The sequence below is a fragment of the Astatotilapia calliptera genome, chromosome 1, assembly GCF_964374335.1.
Source record: "Astatotilapia calliptera chromosome 1, fAstCal68.1, whole genome shotgun sequence".
NCBI classification, from domain to species: Eukaryota; Metazoa; Chordata; class Actinopteri; order Cichliformes; family Cichlidae; genus Astatotilapia; species Astatotilapia calliptera.
The window spans coordinates 25,337,019-25,358,248 of record NC_137422.1 but is presented as its reverse complement, the minus strand read 5'-3'; the positions used below and the strand labels follow the sequence as shown (position 1 = coordinate 25,358,248).

Here is a 21,230-nt window from a genome sequence, read left to right as displayed (position 1 = left end):
ACATACATGATTGGCTGGCTGGGAAGCCGTGCAGGCCCTGATTTGTGGATTTGAATTCCTCAGCCCTCAGATATGATTGGCTGGCTTAGAAGCCATGAAGGCCCCAATATGCAAATTTGAATGCCTCAGGACACATATATGATTGGCTGGGAAACCGTGCAGGCCCTGATTTGAAAATTTGAATGTCTAAGTCCTCACAGAGGATTGGCTGCCTGGGGACCTGGCAGAAATATATAGAAATACTATGATTAAGCATAAATACTACATTTAGTAGAAATACTATGTTTTAGCACAAATACTATAAAAAGCAGAAATACTATAATTTAGCAGAAATACTATATTAAGCACAAATCCTATAAAAAGCAGAAATAGGATGATTAATTATAAACACTACATTTAGTAGAAATATTATGTTTGAGCAAAAATCCTATAAAAAGCAGAAATACTATATTAGGCACAAATCCCATAAAAAGCAGAAATAGTATGATTAAGCATAAATACTACATTTAGTAGAAATACTATGTTTTAGCACAAATAGTATAAAAAGCAGAAATACTGTAATTTAGCAGAAATACTATATTAGGCACAAATCTTATAAAATAGCAGAAATAGTATGATTTAGCACAATAGTAATCAGTTAAACAGAAAAATTGGAAAAGCAAAATGGACAGCTGAAAAAATGCTGAACATGCTGAGGGTCCCTCAAATATACTTGTTAAATGAAAAAATCAGCAAAAAAAATGCACAGGGAGAGAGAAGTAAGTTTCTAGGTCAGCCTGGGAGCTGCTGAATTTGAATCCACCAATCAGAGCGCCTGTGTACTTTTTCCCGCCAAAACATGTGCCTCTTTTTACACACGCAGCACAGAGAGGCACAGGATTATTGCAGCCTATTTCTCATAGTGAGGACTCCCCTCAAACAAATGACCATAATTCCCAAACCGTAGGGGCTAGAGCGGTCATTCTTACACCGTTTTGTTCAGAAGAGATGGGGGAATCTTCCAGTGTTTACAATTTATCATTAAAATATGAATTATTAAAGATATTTGACTTCTAATGCACCATAACTGAGTAGAGCGAAGCAAAAACTGCCTTGACTTGCCCTCAAACAACGCTTTCTAACTCGAAATCTATTTGGAGTATCGATATCATTCTTTCACCGTAAGAGACAGCAGGCTTTGGTGAACAATCATGGAAATTTTCAGGTCTCTGTGGAAATCCAACAAAAAGTTATGACGAGAGAAAAAAGTGGTTCATTTCCACAGTTTGAAATCTGAAGAAATCTGAGCGAAGGACGAATTTCCTACCCTCAAACAAGTCCAACTCATTTCAGAACGGTAATAGGTGAGAAAGAAATTCTTGAATTGTGAGCGTCAGGGGTGTCTGAAGATATTCGGGGACAAGCCTCATGTCTTAACTTTGCTTCGTTAAGGAGATATGACGATTCGAATATGCCTCTCATTACAGAAATCCAGCGGTGATTTTGAACAAACTCTCCATTCACTTTATATGGAGAGTTTTCTGACCTTGTGTTAGTCTGAGGAGATTTGCAAAAATTCTATAAATCCCACAACAATGATAGTTACATTTTCTGAAAGCCAGCAAAAATACCTACATTTTGATGTATAATTTGTGGAAATTGAGTGAAAATTGAGCAAGTAGCAAGAAGTTGTTCGGACATGAAGAGAAGACTGCAAAAGCTTCAGTGGCACACTGGAAGCCAAGAGCATAGCAACCATAACAACGCATGTATTTTGTGAAAAATCACAATTGTGCAACTCAAAACTTTAAGAGGCATAAAAGTAAAACGGTAAAATATTTGAAAAAGCTGAATCATACATGAATAGCCCAATAATCTGTGAACATTTTAAAGTTTGAATGGTTTTTCTAGGCGAAAGTATGAGGAAGTAGTTAAGTTTCAAAAACAAGCAAAATTTAGCAGAATTGCGGAAGTTTTCCATTCATTTCAATGGGACAAATTAAAGGAAAAAAGCTTAATATTTTAAAAAGTATAATAGCAAAAAATAGCAAAAGTCATAGCCCGCATTAGCAGAAATAGTAGAATAGTTTAAAATTTGAACGGCGAAAATCGGCTGAAAATTGTGGGACTAGTTAAGTGCCAAAGAAGTACAAAAATTGGCAACTAGAATAATAAAGAATAAAGAGAAACAGGAACTCAATAGTGTGGATGCTTAAAGCATCCACACAAATATGAGTGCAACACCAGGAGCCCAGCAGTGTCATGTCTATGTCCTGGTAGCTCAAAGATAGTGTTGGCTGAAGAGAGGAAAAGAATTCAGTCTGGATTTGATGTCTGTGGTTTGAACGTGTGGCTTGTCAAAGGTTTAAGAGCTAAGTCAGGTATGTTTAGCTGTCTTTTGACTAATAGTTAAACATTTTATTTATCACACATGTCTGTAGTTTTGACTTCTTGCAGAAGGCTCTAATGCTGTTACTAAACCATGATTAGTTCATGTTTTTAGAAACTGACTCTATACTGCCTAATAATTCCCTTGCACAAATCATATACTGTGTATTTCAACAAATTCCAGCTCTTTGTTTAAACTACATGATACTGAGCTAAATAAGTAAACCCAACACAGTGTTTTTATGGCTGCACCATTCACATGGTATCATCGCAGGTGTGTGGTGTATATTCTTATACACATTTCCAAAACCTGTACTTGGTGTCTTTCAGACTGACATCCAAAATAAGAAGTTGTTGCAAAATGTAATTAATGATTGATGTCTTTTACACGTTCACATTCCATCTTTTTTTTTTATCTTAACTGGATCATTTTTAGTCTTTCAATTGCAACAATGTTAAAATCATAACCTGTTTTGTCGATACAGTGTCATTTTACTTAAGTAACCTAAACAATCAAACACCCGCTTTGCATTTATAACCCATTTGAATTGTTCTAGTTTTGGTTGAGATGCAAATCTTCATTTTTTACACTGATTGATTGATATTTTCTGTTTTTTGAGACAGATGCCTGATGGTGTGAACAGTCTGTAGACTTAAAGGCAGTTACAGTTTTTCTTCCAAATGACCTAAAATGTCATCATTTTCTTCTTCTCCCACTGCTATATATACTTTCATAGCCCACCCTTTTTATTATACTTTCACATTTCCTCTCAGCTTTTATCTGCAAGTATTGTCCTCTGTGGTCCATTGTTAAAAATCCTTCCATATGCTCAGCTCCATCGGAGCAGGTGGCAAACCACAGGTGGAACTTACACCTTCACTTGGACTGGCATCCATCCCATGAAACAAAAGAAGTTGGCTTGCTAACTGTGGGATTGAGGATGGGGGGTAGAGGATAGGATGGAAGAATGGAAGGTAGTATCTCTGACCTTTTAGTAGCCTTAAGGAAGGACAGATATCCTTTATTTTGTTAAACTCCTTTGTGAATAGATGAGAGCAATTACCTTATTTCCACTCTTTTGTATCACTGGATTTCAAGAATGGATTAAAAATTGCTGTATAGCAGTTTCACTAATCACATTTTACCATGTTACAGATTTATTGGAGAAAAGGAATTAAGTGGGATCACAAATACAGGATGAGGGGGCTGTGTTTAAGGAACTAATACTGGCAGATAATAAAATTCTGTGATTTACTTCTCTGAAAACAAATTATGAAAAGCATTATTCCAGTTCTCTGGGATATTGGTGACATTTAAGGCTACATTCACAGTTATAAACCTGGAACTTTTGCTAAATGCACGGGTATTAAATTCTATTACAGTTCTCATTTGTTCTGTAATTCTACTGATAGAAAAAAAGTGTTTTCAGTCCCAGCTGTGTTAGTACACACCGCCTTAGGCTAATCGTTATGTGTTGTACAAAAAAAAGAAATAGACTCAAAGGCCTCACAGAATGTGCTGGACACTTATCTTATATTTTATTCTATCCTCAAGTATGTATTTATTAAAAGAAATGAAATTGAAAAATAGATCTGGCAAAATAACATTGACGCTATTTGAGTATCTTTTTTGCTTTTCTGAGTACTCGGGTATGTCAAAACAGTCCCCAGAACTCCGTCTTCTGTCCATGTCTCTCAGACACTAAGGGGTTTGCTAGTTAGATTAACTTTAGCAAGGCAAGCATGTTGAGGGGGTGGAAGATGTGACAGGAATGCTAAGCTTCATAAATGGATAAAATAATCCCTGTATGGATGTGTTGACGATGTGCCGTGAATAAAAGAAGTGGTAGGGACAGGAACGGATGAGAAACAGCTCAGCTTCAGCACATTAATGACCTCCAGCATCTTGATGATAGCTAATATTCTCCAGCTGCCTCTCTCTTTCTTTTACTGAGATGTAATTTCTGCAAAGGCACAAAACACAGTAACAATAAGTCCAAAGTGGTTTTTTAGGCGTGCCATAATCTTTGCTGTACTTTAGAACATGGTTGCTATCTCTTGAGTAATTCAATTTGTTCCACTTTGAAGACTGTGCCTTTTCCTCTATTTTGGGAATACATGTTTGCCCTTGGTATATTGTCTGAGACTATTAGAAACCTATCATTATAATTCCTCTAACTAAGTAGTATTTGTGATAATTCTCACAATCTTAAGAGATTGTACACTGAAAGTATTATTTCTTTTCTTTTTTTTTAAATGATAGCTTATCCAAAATATCACAATTACCACTGACAGCAACATCCATTTGCACATGTGCTTTGTTTGATCCTGTGTGACAGTGAGACATACCAGTCTCTATGTAATGGCCTCATCGGTCTTGTTTACAGAAAAGTAATACTGTGCTGACATGCAGGCTGAATGAGTACGCACAATGCAGTGGCAGTCTGATTTTTCACACTGTCATTTAATAGGACAGGGCATCAGCATGGCATTTCATACAGGTTCTAGGGCTTAAAAATTCAGAAATGTGTTATTCCGTACCACTGCTTTTACCTTTAACCTTGTCCTGCTTTATGTTTTTCGATAGCTCATTAATTAATCTCCAACTGACTGTTGGACAGCAGAAAGAACAGGAGAGCATCTGGACCAACATCAATTCATTAATGATTTATTAACATTTTAACTGCAAACTTGAAGGCTTCTAAGAAGTTAGCTTTGATGAATTCATAACTCCATGACTGCGGTAGAAATCTCAGTGTATTTGTTTGTTGCTGATTTACTGATGTGCATGGGTATGCAGAACAAGAATCTGTTTTGTTTGTAACTTACTGAACCATCTTTCCCTCTTATGCCCTCATAACAGAAAAATCCACCTACGATGCCTCAGGCTCCTCACCTTTACCGAGCGACCCAGCAGTCACAGGCGTTCCTGCTCACCCATCGGCTGACCTGTCAGTGGCTGAGGAGGTGCCTTTCCCAGTTGTCCATTCAGACAGTCACTCAGACACTGATGCGGAGGGCTTATCGGGGCAGCCTGCTTTTTCTTCTGTCTTAACCATGATGGCAGGAACTGTCAAACATCCAGTGAGCCTTGATCAAAGTAGAACCTTGCCAACTATCACCAGGGATGAGATCCATACCACCCAATGGCCTTCACGTAATTCCAGCCAGGGCTCAGACATGTCCTCCTCATCGTCACATGTGGGAGCCAGCTCAGGTTTGACTTTTAGCATGTCTCAAAAACACGCAACACCGCCTCAGACTGCTGGTTACACTGTATCCAGGCTGTCACGTGTATCCTTCACAAACGGAAACAACATTGTATCATTGTTTCCATCATCAACAGAGTTGACACCAATAATGTCTTCTCCATCTCCATCCACACTGTCTGTGCTTTCATCCTCCGTGCCCTCATTTTTCCTGTCACCTTCCACTGAGTGGATAGACAAAGCCCTTCAGACAGAAACAGCAGCGTTATCAGCAAGGTCTCAGGGTTGGTCAGACAGTTTAACATTCCCGCAGTCCACCACTCAGTCACTTGCTGACCTGCAATCTGTAAGACAGGAGAGACAAAGCAAAACAAGCAAACGGCCACACTCTTCAAGTGAAACCAGCATTGATAAAGGCAATAAAGTAACAACACATTCATCAGTGGACAGAATCTACCCAGTGAGTGAATTATACACTAGAATTGCAACACCCAAAGAAATCCAGACACCAGCTACCAGCACATATACACTATACTCTACTCCTAACTATAGTCAAAATCTTTTAAAAATTTTGTACAGACCTACTCAAATGCAAAATCCAGGTATGAACTTTGTACCCGCCAATAATCTTGAAATGAACGCCTCATTTCCCTCTAAACTGGAGAGTCAAACTGTTCAAAGGCAGCAGGGAGCTTCACAAAATCCCACATCAGCACTGCTGTCTGCCCATCCTAAAGGCTACTCAATTTCTAGTCATATCACACAGTGGCTTCTAAACCAAACGGCATACATGGAAGAGGAAGTTAAGACAGCAGGAGAAAGTCACACTTTTATTCATGAAGGTCATGCCGTCATGTCATCACTCAGCTCGCATGTTGGGACTCCCACTGTGTCACCAGTAATGGCGATCACACCAGGTGAATCATTTTTTACAGTTTCCTTGGAGACTCCACCAGGTAAAGTGACGCTCTCTGAAGCTGCAATCACCAAGCTAACAGGTAGCCACTCTGGCATGATGTCCTCAGAGCATGTATCTAATCCTGGTGATTTACTGATCGCAGCGGGTCACAGCAGTCCCAGAGTCCCTGCCACTGATGTAATTTACAACCAGGGAGAGATAACGGCAGCAGAGCTCAGATCTGTTTCCACTCATGCTCACCTGAATAACTCACTTTCACTCACACAGCTGAAACCTGATTCCACTATTCGTTCTATCCCCAGTTTGAGCACCAGAACAGGAACAACATCGTCTGCACTGGAGTCAGATTTGTTCAATTTGAGACCCAGAAATATTCAGGAATCTGTAACTGGGTCTTCCAAGGGCATAACTCACTTGTACATAGATTACACAACCTCAAAAACTTTATTTTCTAGCAATAAGATAGAATCTCTTTCAGGATCTGCAAATGACATAATTTATAAAACCAGAAGCCATTCACACCTCAATCAGCCTACGTACAACCCGAACTATAATAATATAGATGAGCTATCTTCCAGAAGTGCGATATATTTTGCAAACCAACCCAAATCTGTTTCATCACCGCAAATAATTCCCTCAGAAAGACCTCTTCAAACAAGGCCTTTGCCTGATTTTTTCCATAAATTGTATACACTTAGTTTAACTTCTAAAAAATCTGAAGAGACAGTGGTGTCCTCTGATGAAACCTCTGCTCATATAAAATCAGAGGGCATGACTGAGACCCACACAAGAGCAGAAAATAGTAAAGTATTGCAAGGTTCTCCTGTATTCAATGGAAACAATGAATCTTCTCTGATCAGTGATGCTGTGTTTTACAAGAAAGAAACTCCATCAGTGTTCGCAACACGCTTCCCATCTCTCGGGACTAAAACAGATTTTTTCATGCTGACTAAAGGGTCTGCAGGTTCTGGAAAAATCTCTACTGAAATCCCCTTTTTACCAGTAACAGCTGAACCTCTTATGAGAGTTTTTCACAGAGACAATGTGACATTGGTGGGTCATAATGAACTGTCCGAAATGACCTTAACACAAACAACAAACTCTTTTTCTCACTCTCAGGGACCAATCACTAGTGTGAATAGCAATAAATCTAATTTTCACCTGGACAGAGAAACGAACATGCCCTCCGATGTTTCCCCTGCTGTAACTACTTCCTCCAGTGATGGACAAAACAGCATGGAGACATGGAGTGCTATTTTCAGCTTGGGCACAAAACTAATGGCACCATATACAGACTGGAAAACCACCAAGCCTATGGCTCTTGAAAGCAGTGGCTTTAAATTAGAAAGCACATCTATAACCTTTGATAGGGTAAAATCTAATTTACCAACAGTTGGTCCCTCATTTCAAAATCCAAAGCTGGAAGATGGACAAGAGCGTAATGCGTACATGCTGAATTCTGCTGATTCAACAGCTGTTGCCAGTGATCCATATCCAGCTCATCCAACTGGTGACTATCCATCTTTTGCAACTTCCGACTATAAGGAATGGAGCTTGTCCCCAGCTAATTTTAGGTCATCTGTGGCTTTTAATGTAGAGCAAGATGTTTTTTTGCCCCTGTCTCATATAACTACTGATTCTGCAGCATTTTCCCAAGCTGCTCATGTTGAATTGATATATAAGACCAGGAACAGCCCCTCGCTGACAGCTGTTCCCTCTCTTGAATCTGCATTTGATTCTGCTGTCACACTTTCAAATAGCCCTGTGCATAGTATCTCTGATACTGACAGCAAGAGTAAGACAACTGATTCCATCCTGAAGGCATCAACCTTCCCAGCTGACCTGATTTCATCCTTCCCTTCTTACCCATCATCATCATCATCATCATCATCATCATCATCATCATCATCATCATCATCATCATCATCATCATCATCATTTTCATCGCCATCTTCATTCTCATACATAAGACCCACCACAAGAAAAGCAACCATGGATGAAGGCACTGCATCGTTAGCCGTCTCTCTAAATCTTGAGCAATCTTCATTTCCATCATCATCACCAAGTTTGATCTCATTATTAGATTCTAATCGCTCACCGGTAGTGACTGAGACATTTGTTCTTACAGAAGCAGAGACGGATGAATTAACCGCTGGAACTTCCAAAACAGTTGGACTCACTTTCCCCAAAGAAAAAGAGGCTAGTTTAAGCCCCTCTCAATCAGTCAGAATTACCCATTCTGCTGGGCCTACCGAGAGGACAACTCAGGTATCACCTCTGACCCCTCGACAAGACACCACGACAGCCTCTGTTAAGCTTTCCACCACTACGGCTTCAACCACAAAAACTAAAAACTCCACCACTACCATGCCTTCCCTAAGAGTCACTACGCAGTCAACCACCACTACCACACCACAGACCACGTTCGCGACCGGGAAAACCACAACCGTCAGGACTCAGTCCAACAGGAGAACATTCACACCGCCTGTCCTAAGAACGAGCCCTCCCAGGGGGGTCACGGCTGTCTTCATCTCACCTTTCACCACTACCACAGAGACTCCACCACAGCAGTGCAACATCACTGAGAGAATGTGGGTGAAAACAGGTAAACAGTACTTTTTGGAGAAGTCCTAGAGAAAAATAATATAACGATATGTTTTTTTTAAATTTATTGCTCTGACTTGTTTTGTCTGTTGCCTGTCCTGTCTTGTCCTTTTTGTCTGTCTCTTAGTTGTTTCCATCTATGTGAGGAGAAACAGGCTAGACAGCATTCAGAGGCAAAACCTGCGAAGGGGACTAAGTCAAGGCCTCAGGAAAGCTCTCAATGATACCTCTGCCCAAGCACAGGTCAGACTTTCACCAGTTATTGCTTATTGTGCTACAACTACATCTTTTTCATGTTTATAGATGGATAACATAACTTGATTTCTTCAAATATGGTTGAACAAATGTATTCTTTTTACAGCTTCTCTTGAATTGCAACTTAAGTTACGCTTTCATTATGCGTTTATGGTCTCTCTTCTCTAGTTTAACAACCAGTTTAACAATAATAGAAAAACAATATTTATTTTTCTGGAAATTACAGTCCTATTTAGAGAAGAACAGAAGATAAAGTCGGGTATCTTCTAGGGTGTGGATACCTTGTGATTGTTTCATTGACACGGTTTTAATGTCTTATGAGCTTGCCATGAGCTCATGTGAGTCAAATTCCCTTTTTCAGAGGTTTGGTTTAAAAAAAAATAGCTCGAACCCTCAAGAACCCTAAAAAACTATTCAGCTTAGACAATAACTGAATAAATAAATACATTTTTAACACTGAAGAATTGTTTTCCGGTTGTGCACTCTCCAGAAAACCAGAGGTTTATAAGCATGTGTTACACACTCATACCGAGGACCCTCATGTAGGCTGTGTGAAAAGAAATGAAGACTAATATAGAAATTAGGTTGACTGAATGTGTCCCAGAAGGCACAGAGTGATGTCACATATTTGACTAAGTGTACCAGGATTAAAATAAGATGCATGTTAGGACTGTATCGGTGCTGTAGATATTTACAAGACACAACCTGAGTGTCTGCAGAACCCATCCATATTTCACACAATCATCTTTTTGTGTGTGGATAGGTTAGCTGTGAACCAGTCATAGTCCCTGCACTGCCAAAAGCCACCTTGTCCTTGCAGTAAGCCTCCAATACCTTCACTCAATGTGACTTAAGTGTGAGAAAAACACCAAGCGAGGAACAGAAATGTTTACTTGTGAGGATCTACCAAAGACTTGCTCTTGTGATGATGTCAGTAAGATGGTAAACATATGAATATACGAATAAAGCACATGCAAACAATATATTTTGTTATAAAAACAGTCTTTTGAGGTCTGGAAGTAAATACAGAGAAATCTGTCTTCATAGCACTGTCACAGTCACAGTCATTGCTCCAGGAAATGTAAACTGCACCTGTGTGTGTGTGTGTGTGTGTGTTTGTGTATGCGTAGCTCAATGAAATGCCTTATTGTGTTGTATTTCTCAATCTGGAAGTATCAAATATTTGAGAGGGAGCCTTGTGTATTTGTCCTGGCGATGTGAAGGTCAGTGCTCTCACATGTTCGCTCTCTGTAGTCTCTGAAGGTGTCTTGCTTCAGTGCACTCCTGTCACCCATTTCAGCATTGCCTGGTTTCCTTTTAGTAGCACTTCTTTCTCATCCAATGAGAGGCAAGCTGTTGGCTGGGGAAATTGCTTCTGTGTTTAATTATAGGTTATAAATGGTTGGGAGGAGAGTGATGTGCTGAGCTGATGCTAAAAAGATCACAAGAAATAGACTAAATGAACTGAACCTCAGGACTAAGACCATTAAAAAAATAATAGTGAACTATTTCCGTGTCTTTCATGGAGTTAGGATTCTGCCACAACTTGAGAGTTTTTGAATGCCAATAGTGGGATCTGTTCGGTCTGCTGCAGTCTGTCACACTCTTTGAGACTGAGTTAGTGTGTGTGTGTGTTCGAAATGCAATCTCTTAATAACACCTTCACATGGGTGAAGCCCAAGAGGATGAAGTGATAATAAAGGGCTCTTTTCACAGAGCTCATAACAAGGCTGAATTGTGAGGAAGCAGAGTGGTGACTCTCAGCTACAGAGACTAGGCTCTCAGTGTTTCGGCTAGTGGATCTCCTTGTCAGCACAGGCTTTCAGATGGGTTTAGATAACGGATTTGAATGGTTTCACCTCTCATACACGCACGCTAGATCTGCCATCATTCCCTTTTCCACTTTCACTGTACTCAGAGTTCACGAAGAAGTCAAACTCTAACTGACAAACACATACTGTATAAATTTTATTCTGTAATGAGACACAATTTCCCAAACACACAGGTTTTGCATTTATATCCGTGAACGTATTGATTCCAGTCCTCTTGTGTTAGAGGTGCAGGAACATAAGCGTCTTTGTCCCAAACTCACCTATTTAACAGTCTCGCTCATGTCTCTCTTCTCAGCAGCCCCTCAGGCCCTCATGGTTCTCACCACATATCTGTATTCCACGATCACTCCCTCCTCTTCCTGATGCTCTCATTAGTGACTTGGATAACAAGTGCATCTTCCGATTTACTGTGAACGATTTCATAGCATGTATGCAATTTCTATTTGAGTGATTTTTACTATATGGTAAGATTCATTAAAATAAATTTAAAAACCGTTCTAGTTTTTTTTTACAGTAGAAATTTCAATTTGTTATAGCAGGAGAAGTAAAAGGTGTGGCTGATGACATTAACAAGCTATTCTATTCAGTTGTCTTACTAGTAAGTCAGCAGACATAACATATGAATCACCATGTTTGAACAACTTTATTCTACATGTGTTAATGGCCCTATACAACACACAGAAATTGTTGTTCTTTGAGACCTTTAGAAACAAAATTCCTCTGATTATATTTTTCTCCACAAGCAGCACACCAGTGACTTGGACATCTAGTCGTTGTCTGCAAGTGATTTTCATTCTGTAATAAGATGAATAAAAAGGCAAAAAGCAGTGGCTATCTGAAAGGCCCACTTGAGATGTCACTTTACTTTTTGTGGTTGCATTGTGGGTAATGATGCAAACTGGTATGCAGTGCTGCATATAACAGCTTTATGGTGATTTGCATCATCTTATAATAAAGTATCTTTTATTCTGATTTAGGAATGTGAAAGGAACCACTCAGACCTTTAAGGAGGTTCTAAACGCAGACATTCATTCATTCATTTTATTCCTAGCCTGTAATTTATTGTTTGGATGATTTTTTTCTCTCTACAATTTTATTTTGCTTTTTATATTGTTTTTTTGGCATTGGATATTTTTCATTTTGTAATGTATTTTTATGTATTTTTTATGACTACATTTAGTGGGTTAGCATATTTGCTTTCTTCTTCTACAGAAATCAGAATTTATTTTATCTTAATATACTGTATGTTTAAGTTTCATTAAAAGTGTAGAAGGGATCATTTTTCTTCATTAAGAATGAATGACTGTCACCCTTCCAGTGAGGTCATTTCTAATCAGGCTTTGGCAAACAGTAGATGAATCAAATAGATGGGCCAGATGCATCTCTCAGGTCCTGTGACAGATCTGGATTTTTGCCTTTTCCTTAAGTACATAACTTTCTGATATTGATATAGATATGCTCACTGGCCTGCCACTTCTTTTTTCATCTACTTGTCCAGTTTCCTCAACATTTTAAGTAGACACTGCTGAGATATGTTGAGTTTTTGGCTAGCAGCTCTTTGGAAATCACTCTGTTGGTGCAAAAACAGAATTTTATTCCTGTCAAACTATGTAATATTTGGTAGTTTTTATAGATTTGTATTAGGAAACTAGAATAATTTGTGTTTTTGTGTGTGTGTGTGTGTGTGACAGGCTGTGGTTAGAGACACAATTTAAAATAGGTTCTTTGCCAAGTTGTCGTTTTCTAGACAGAACACTGGTTCATCCAATGGTTTAGGTCACTTTTTTATTCTTGGATGATTCATAGGTATGTGTTAAGTAAAAAAGAAATCCTCTGAAAATTATTAGATATAATGACTGGACTAAAATGTCTGAATAAATTTTGAAAGCCTGGAGAACTTTTGCTCTAGTTGGGCTCTAGGTATGGCTCAAAACTTTTTCATAACACTTAGCACATCATAGAAGACATGTTGAAAATACCTTCTTTAATCATGGATTTGTAGAGGTAATCATTTTGTAATTAATGGTAAAATGTAAGCAATATGGCTTCTCAAAGACATCCAACTCTCTTTTTCTTTTTCTTTCTTAGGTGGAGACTGTATTTGGTTCTCCCAACATGACAGTGGCTTATCACGTGACTGGAGGGGATATAGTTTACCCTCCGTCTGTAGTGATGGAAGGCTTGGCATCCTATGGCCGTGATAAGCTGATTGCAGACCTGCGGCAGTACCTCCCCATGGTAACAGCCCTGCCCCTCCCAGTTGCATTATGGAGACCCAGCCCAGCCACAGGCTTCCAGCTGAAAACAGGTCAGCCAGTGCTCAGTCAGGTTGAAAAGAAAAAAATAAGTCTGCTTGAGACTTGCCGTTATATGTTCCTTCTTTGACTGTGCACTGGAAGGGTATGAAGTGTGAAAAGAAATTCTGTGATACCACATCAGAGACAGAAATGGCAATATGGCATGTAGGTACTTATAAAATAAGCACAAATAAGTCAAATTCTAAATGTTCCTAATATAGTTATATACTGTCAAAGATAGCAAAACACACTCTTACAGGCTTTTGAAGAATTCTTTGATTTTCAGAATGCAGTTTGTCAGTTTGTGTTGTTTTTATGTTGCAGTGCTACAGTTTGTGGGAGTAGGTGATGATCCTCGGTCCTGTCGCTTCTCTCAAATGATGGAACAGAGGCTTGAGAAGGTTTTTTCCGAAGCGCAGGCCAAAGTGCTTAACGCTAACAGCAGACTCTCTGTTCAGGTACTGCGGGGGAACCTTTGTGTTCTGGTCCTGGAATTGCGTAGGCGTTCCGCATGCTGTCAGGATAGATATTGATGATAAATAACTTAATTTTGCCCCCTGTTACACTTCAGTATCACCATGTGGTTTATGTGATGTGGCAGCCACAAAAGGCTGCAAACTGTGTGCAGTTTGAGCAAAATTGTCCCTAAGCATATTAGGCTGTGCCTTTTTTTCAAAAACTACTTAATTATGCGGGAGAGGCATTGGTTATATTAATTTTAATGTGCTGCCACATTAAAGTGCACCCTATATTAAAACTAATTTGCCGTTTATGCATGGATAAAGCTACTGTATTTTTGAATTCTTTTATTTATACATACATATTTCTCTGCTGTCGAGATTCTTGATGATATTTATCATTAAAGACAGTTACTGTTTCCGTGCCTCCCCTGTCATTTAGAAAAATATTTCTTAGAATTTGCAGATTACAGTATACAGTATAATCCTAAGCATTTTGCTCATATTACCCACACTTCTCTATGCCTTGTTCTTTTTCTGACCTCGACTTTTGTGTTTTTCCTAGATGCTGAGTGTCTCTCAGGCAGCAGGATCCCCTGCTGTGTCACTGGTCTACACTCTAAAGAATGGGACTGGCTTTCTTAATGGCACTGCTGCCTCAAATCTACTTGGTCAGCTGTCAGCTGAACTAGTGGGCTACTTCCTCTTCTATCCGCCACTTATCGTTGCTGAGCGTAAGTTGCAATTTGCATTCTTAAGTGAGTGTTAGGCAAGAGTAATGCAACAGGCCCTACAAGAACAAGCATCAGAGGTAGTTCTTGAGTTCTCCTGGGAATGATTTGTTCTCTAAATACAAAAGAGATTCCAGATGTTTCAGGTTGTGTCTCACAGGGCTTTCATGTTTGGCTCTAGTTGTTTGGACACTGAAACTTTAGTATTGATTAACTATGCTAGAAATCATGCCCTAGTTAATTTAATGCATTCTGAGCTTTTTGCATTCACATGGACTCAAAAAGCTTCTCTAGGCATTGGCAAAAATCATAAATTTCTTTGCTAAGCCTGACTGACATCCAGTTTTTCAGTAATTGGATGTTTTTGACTGTTCTTATGCTATTACAATCACAATTTTACATTTGAGTCATTTAAAGAAAGTTGATGAAAAGACACAACTAAGCCTCTGCCTTTCATCTCAGCCTCCTTTGAGGGCATAGTCAGCATCCATCTGTGTTAGCATTGTACTTGGAATAAAATAAAGAGTGACAGGGAATCAGCAGGAGTCTAAACAGCAATCCCAGTAGCGTCCTATGGCAGCCTGTTACTATCCCTTGTGTAACTGCTCAGTGGATGGAGATATGGTCGACATGGACCTCAGATGCATGCAATATAATGAGACTTATTTTTATGGTACGTTATTAATCCCTAAAGGAGGGATTGTGTTGTTTTGCTTGACCCGGTTCACATAAATGTACAATAAAGATTCAGCAACAGAACTACTCTGATACACACACGCACACACAAACAGGATTTTACCCAGAAATCGCCTGGAGATTTTTTGTGCTTCAGTCTATGTCTATCATCAGCAACACTTCACATAATGGCTTCTGGATTTGTGCTTCCTTGATGCGCTGCAGTTTGTGTAAACAAAAGCAATGGGACCTTCAGAATGTGTTAACCAGAAGAAGCAAGTCAGCAACAGCTAGATATAATCTATCATGTACCCTGAAGTCAACCTGTCATATTACATCACACATTTTGCTTGAAACCCCTGCAGATAATAGCCAAATGCATGGAAGAGGAAATGATCTTTCGTATTCAGCAGTCATACAGCGAGGCACTTTTTCAGTTTTTTCTCTCGTCCTTGTCGGAGTTACGTTTTGCTCATTACAAGTTCATACAAAAGGTGTGTTTCCTAACCTGAAGGCATCCTGTGCAGACACTGAGAGCAGTGATGTCCTGCTCATGCTTTACCAGTAGCATTATTATCTTAAACATTATATGTGCAAAATGGGCCTTAGTGTCTTGCATTATGTAATCCAGTGTAAGCAAACCTGTTATATAGCTCAAACAGGTCTGGAGAGATTCTATTTAAAGACTCACTGGGTCAAGCAGACCTCAGGAATACAGAGGAAGCCACGGGACAAGCTGTGGATTTAAAGAGGCTGATGTGTTGAAACTGCACCTCTGGTTAGCTTTCTATTCAAGCAGAAACAAGACTCCCAGCTTGATTGCAAAAGTTTCTAACCAGGTTCAGTGCTTGAATATTTCTAGACTGTGGTCAGTTTGAGAAATTGTTAATCATTGGACTTGGACATGGTCATGGTCAGGATCACACCAGAGCTGATACTTTATATAGGACTATAGGCTTCCTTGCAATAACCTCTGCCTGAGTTCAGTCTTAGTTTTAACTTTTAGTCTTCTTCATGTTCTGTTGTTGCTAAGGACATTGTGAGAAGAGACCAAACAGATTTTCTAACCTTTAGACTCAACTTGTTTGGATCTTAGAAAGATTCAGAACTGAGTGTTAATGTTTGTCAAATAGTGGTAATAATGTTTTCCATTCACATCACCAATAGGAAGTAATTTAATAGCATGCCAGTGACTGTAATGAATCCTCATCTTTTCTTGTGGATTTTCTTATTTCTTTGAATCCTTTTATAGCCTCTATATTTTCAGTCCACATCAATTTTCTGTATGGTTTAAGTTTAGTAACAAGTTAAAGGAAATTGTTATCAAAATATATGAGATTTTGGAGTCATGAGTCAAAGATAGTTGCATTTTCTCCATCCCATATGAGCTCAATAAAGCTATATATAATATCTAGAGTGTCAACAGTGTTGCACTCATGTTAGCCTAATCAAGATAGTACTTCCTATGTACTGGGAAGGAGAAAAGCCTCTAAAACTGAATTTTAAGAAGTAAGATGGTCCAAAGGTTGTGCTGCTGAGACAAAACAAAATGGGGTACTACCTCTAACAGTTAAAAATACTAAATGAAGATCTTATGTTTCAAAAGCATCTACGTGCCTGTCTAGAAAGAGCAGTTTCCCTGCTCGTAGCCTGGTGTGTCCTGTGCAGAAGAAAGAAAACAATCTAAGATTAAATATTTTACATTTGGTTTGCGTCTTCCAATCTGACAAATCTGGGATCTGACCTAAGTGCCTCTGAGGATAGATAGCAGTCTTGGGTTTCACATTGTTGAAATCAAGATAGATAGGATTTCCAGTAGTGAGCATTAAACTAAAAACCACTTTGTGTTGAGCCTGAATTAAGTTAGAAAATCAAGTTGCCTACAGGCATATTGTTTCAGTTGCTGAGCACAGAAAGAGAGGAAGGCAATCTCGGTAAAAAGAAGAGACAGAGGGAGCAGATACTGACATGGAGGAAAATGCCAGAGAGACAGTGGGGTTAAAGACAGAAGTGTGTAACAGTGATTTTGTTTGTTTTGTAGCCTCACAGTTAGTGATATTACACTGCTCACAGGAGGTGCAAGCATATGCCAGCAGCGGCTGCCTCCTCACTTCAAAGCCAATTATTGCAGTAAATAATTAACTGTGGGGGATTCTCATGCCACCTTAGGCTCTGCTCTGACAGCAAAGGCCCGCGATCTCATACGTTCCAACGTGCAGTCTGGACTGCTGAGCTCAGCTCTTTTACACCCCCTGATTTGCGACAACCTCTCTCAAATGTAATGACTGAAGCTATTTGGAAATGTTACCATTTTAGACTAGATCATTTAACTTTTCAACATGTGAAGGTACAAAGTAGAGAAAATTAATAATAGCTTTTGCTGGAGAGCATTTGGGATTTTCAACGTTCTCATCAGAAAACAGCAGGGGTTCACGCAAAAGCTTGCTAAACCTTGCTGATTAATAGTTCAAATGACTGAAGCTTATAGACAGCGCTGAACTGATTTTGCTGACAGCCTTTCAGCCCTATCCATTATTGTTGCTAAAGCCCTTACTATTCCTCTCACCCTTCTCCCCCACCCGTCTCTCCTGTCATGCCTGAGTGTACAGTTCTGTGAGTGTGCTTTCACAGACCACTGATACAGCATTCCCCAAAACACTGCACCAGTCTCTAGCACAACAGCTTAATCAGGCAGGAAATAGATGTAAGAGAACACAGAGACAACCAGAGCTCAGACTGCTTAAAGCTTCCCTTGCTTCTGTATTTGTCTGACTATCAGTGATAATGAGGCTTTAAAGTGAGATATCAACACACAAAATGTGCCAAACCTTCAACGGCTTACTGTACATTTTTCTTGAAAGGTTTCAAAAGTGTTGGTATGTTCGGCTCAAATTAACACCACCAAAATGATACATTCACACTTGCATCAATATATGTTGAGCTTTTTTTGCATTGTTGATTATATTCAGGTCATATACAATTGTGCAACTGAGCATTCATTGTAAAATCTCAGCGTGCAAAGGCAAATGTAGGCTACACTACTGTGTGGAAATCGTATATTGGTATTAACTTTGCTTTCAACTTTTTTGTTGTCATTACAGCAATGGAATATCACAATCTGAACACTTCAATAGCAACCAGAGACTTCTGGGTTGTTACAGGTAGGGATATCATTGCTTACTGACTGCTAAAATCAGAGCTTTGCTCTTGCTTTGTGAGTGGATTATTTACTTATGAGTCGCCATTTACTTATGACCAGTATTCAAATGCAACCAATTCCCAGTCCTCCAACGACATCCTGGAACATTCTACTTCTACAGTTTTGAAAATATTCATTGGGAACTTTAAGAAATGAACTGATGAACTGTCTCATTCCAGAGGAGAAATAAAGTACAAAATGAGTCCTAGTAAATGTTTTCAATGTGGGTGTTTTTAAATGACTAAATTGGCTGAGGAGCAATACACTGATCAGCCTCAGAATTAAAACAACCTGCTTAATGTTGTGCAGATTTTCACTATAGTGCTAAAACAGCTGTTACTGTATCTGTTGGGATGTGGGCATGCCATGTATGGTGTTTAGCAACAGATCCTTTGTGCTCTGTGGGTTGCTGTGGGTGGGGCATCCATTAATTGGGGTAATTCCAGTACGTTCTGCAGGCGCTCTATCTGATTGGGATTTAGGAGAGTTTGGAGGCTTTGACAATGCACATATTGTTGATTTTCTAAAGCCTTTCCTGATCAAGTATATCAGCGTGCAAGGGTGTAATGTTCTGCTTGGAGGGAGGGAGCAGAACCCTGGTTGTCCGAGCAGAACATTTCATTATAATGAGACGGTCAATAGTATTTGCGACAGCTGTCAGGGGTTTTAATGTTGTGGCTCATTGGTTGTTGTATATCTCTAAGTTGTCAAACTGAACGAGTCTTTCAGATCACAATCTGTTGCTCTACACCTACTCCAGTGACACTTCGAATAGTTGAAAGTCAGCCCCACACTGAAGATGAGATCCAACCAGAATTATAGCTTTTCTGCTTTTTCCTATTTATAATAAGGTTCTGAATGTCTCATAAGTTCATATCAGAATTAACAGTGCTTTGGCAGCACTTTAACTAAGTATGGTCATGCCAATAATGAAAGCTGAATTGAATTCCGAAGCAAGCTACACTATATTACAACCCGCACACACACAGACACACACATTTCCAACTGTGCCTCTGTCTTTTCTTTTGTACTCCTTTCTGCCCTTGCCAACCATGTATTTTTTTTCTCTTTACAACAATCTGGCCATCCTCTTTATTTCAACTACATTTGCAGTGATCCAGGATGTGGATAATGCCAGCCTGGAGGGACAGTACCAAAGCTTCGCCAGTCTAATGGAACAGCGCCTGGCAGAGTTGTTTGTGTTGGCGGGCCAGCAGGGCACTCGTTTTAGACGAGCAACGACTGTAGGCAGCTACACTGTCCAGGTAAGAAACTGGCACTGCAGCCTGTAGGGAATGCCAGTCATCTAAGATTCTTATTCTGATGTTTTGCCTGACTGCCTTGGCATGTCAGAAGTCAGATTAGTCAAATTTGTTTCGTGGGCTTTTTTCTCCCAACAGTATGAATATTTGATACACTTTGATACGCACTTCTGCACATGCTTGCACGATTATTTGTGGTCAACCCCTGATAATTAGGTAGCTTCTCCGCTCATCATGTGGTAATTGCTCATCAAAACAAGTCAGAGGTTGAATATTTTACCCAACAAGTCCTTTCTTTTTTCATACAGTTTTTCATCTTAAGAAACTCTCCTAAATGCATGATTTTATTTTTGTTGTATTTTGTGAAATTAAAGTTGGTGCATAAGACATTGTAATAGCCGTTGTATAGGTTTATGCTGATTGTACAGCAGTTCACACACACACACACATCCCTTTTCATACCCAATCAGATGGTGAGCATCCGCCGGATCTCAGGGTTGAAGAATCCGGCCGAGATGACCTACTATGTCCAACACAATGGCATTCCTTTATTGGGCACATCAGCTGCCAAGGTCCTGAACACAGTGGATTCTCAGACTATGGCGCTCACCCTGGGCTACTTTGTCCAGGTGCAAGCAGAACGTAAGCAAAGCATCCTTCTAGCATTTGACAGCTAGGAAAAGTGACACAAACACAGAGACAAGTGAACCAAAACACATGATTCATGCCGAGTTTGGAAAAGAAAAGCTGGTGTTGTGGTGAGAGACATAGAAGAAAAGGTTGAGAAAGCTCTTTGCTGTCTAATCTCTCTGAAATGCTCCCAGCGGGACATTGTTTGTTTGGGCTACAGTGCAGCTTGCTGCTAAGAGAAGAGACAAGGGGGGAAAAAAGGGTGAGACAGAGTTTGTGGGTGGCAGGTGTGGGAGGGGGCATGCAGCATTCTCCTATGCATTGGATTGTCGCCTGCAATAGCTGAATGAGGCGCAGTGTATGTCAGCTTGAGCTGTATGCAGTGCTGCAGTGTAATGAATGATTCTTCATGTTTTGTCAATACAACATGCTGAGGACTTCATTATATTTTAATGAGCAAATCAAAGGACAAATGGTTATCATTTAGAGCCTACTGGATGTCATAAAGTAATGACAGGTAAAAAACAAACAAACAAAAAAACAAAACAAAGAAACAACAAAAAATAAAACAACAACTTATTTAAATTTTTTTCAGCTGTCGTCAAGAACCCTCCTAATAACCTTTGGATAATCGCTGCTGTTTTGGCCCCGATCTCCGTAGTAACACTCATTATTATCATCATCACAGCTGTGCTGTGCAGGAAGAATAAGAATGACTTCAAAGCGGATGCCATCGGTAACCTTAACCCTCGAGCTAAGGTATTTATCTTATTCATGTACTGAGCTATATTT

The 21,230-nt window shown here is 39.5% G+C and overlaps 1 protein-coding gene across 4 annotated transcripts in view; it reads left to right on the top strand.

Moving 5' to 3' along the window:
* The window catches only part of kiaa1549lb (KIAA1549-like b), a 62,774-nt gene that overhangs the window by 23,848 nt on the left and 17,696 nt on the right, over positions 1 to 21,230 (top strand). For all 4 annotated transcript variants that reach the window (XM_026170029.2, XM_026170020.2, XM_026170039.2 and 1 more), the window contains exons 2-11: positions 5,231 to 5,584; positions 8,624 to 9,100; positions 9,227 to 9,342; positions 13,275 to 13,494; positions 13,808 to 13,941; positions 14,507 to 14,675; positions 18,449 to 18,508; positions 19,660 to 19,811; positions 20,279 to 20,450; positions 21,034 to 21,197. In XM_026170029.2, the coding sequence (XP_026025814.1) occupies positions 5,231 to 5,584; positions 8,624 to 9,100; positions 9,227 to 9,342; positions 13,275 to 13,494; positions 13,808 to 13,941; positions 14,507 to 14,675; positions 18,449 to 18,508; positions 19,660 to 19,811; positions 20,279 to 20,450; positions 21,034 to 21,197 (2,018 nt within the window). The remainder of the gene's footprint in view (positions 1 to 5,230; positions 5,585 to 8,623; positions 9,101 to 9,226; positions 9,343 to 13,274; positions 13,495 to 13,807; positions 13,942 to 14,506; positions 14,676 to 18,448; positions 18,509 to 19,659; positions 19,812 to 20,278; positions 20,451 to 21,033; positions 21,198 to 21,230) is intronic.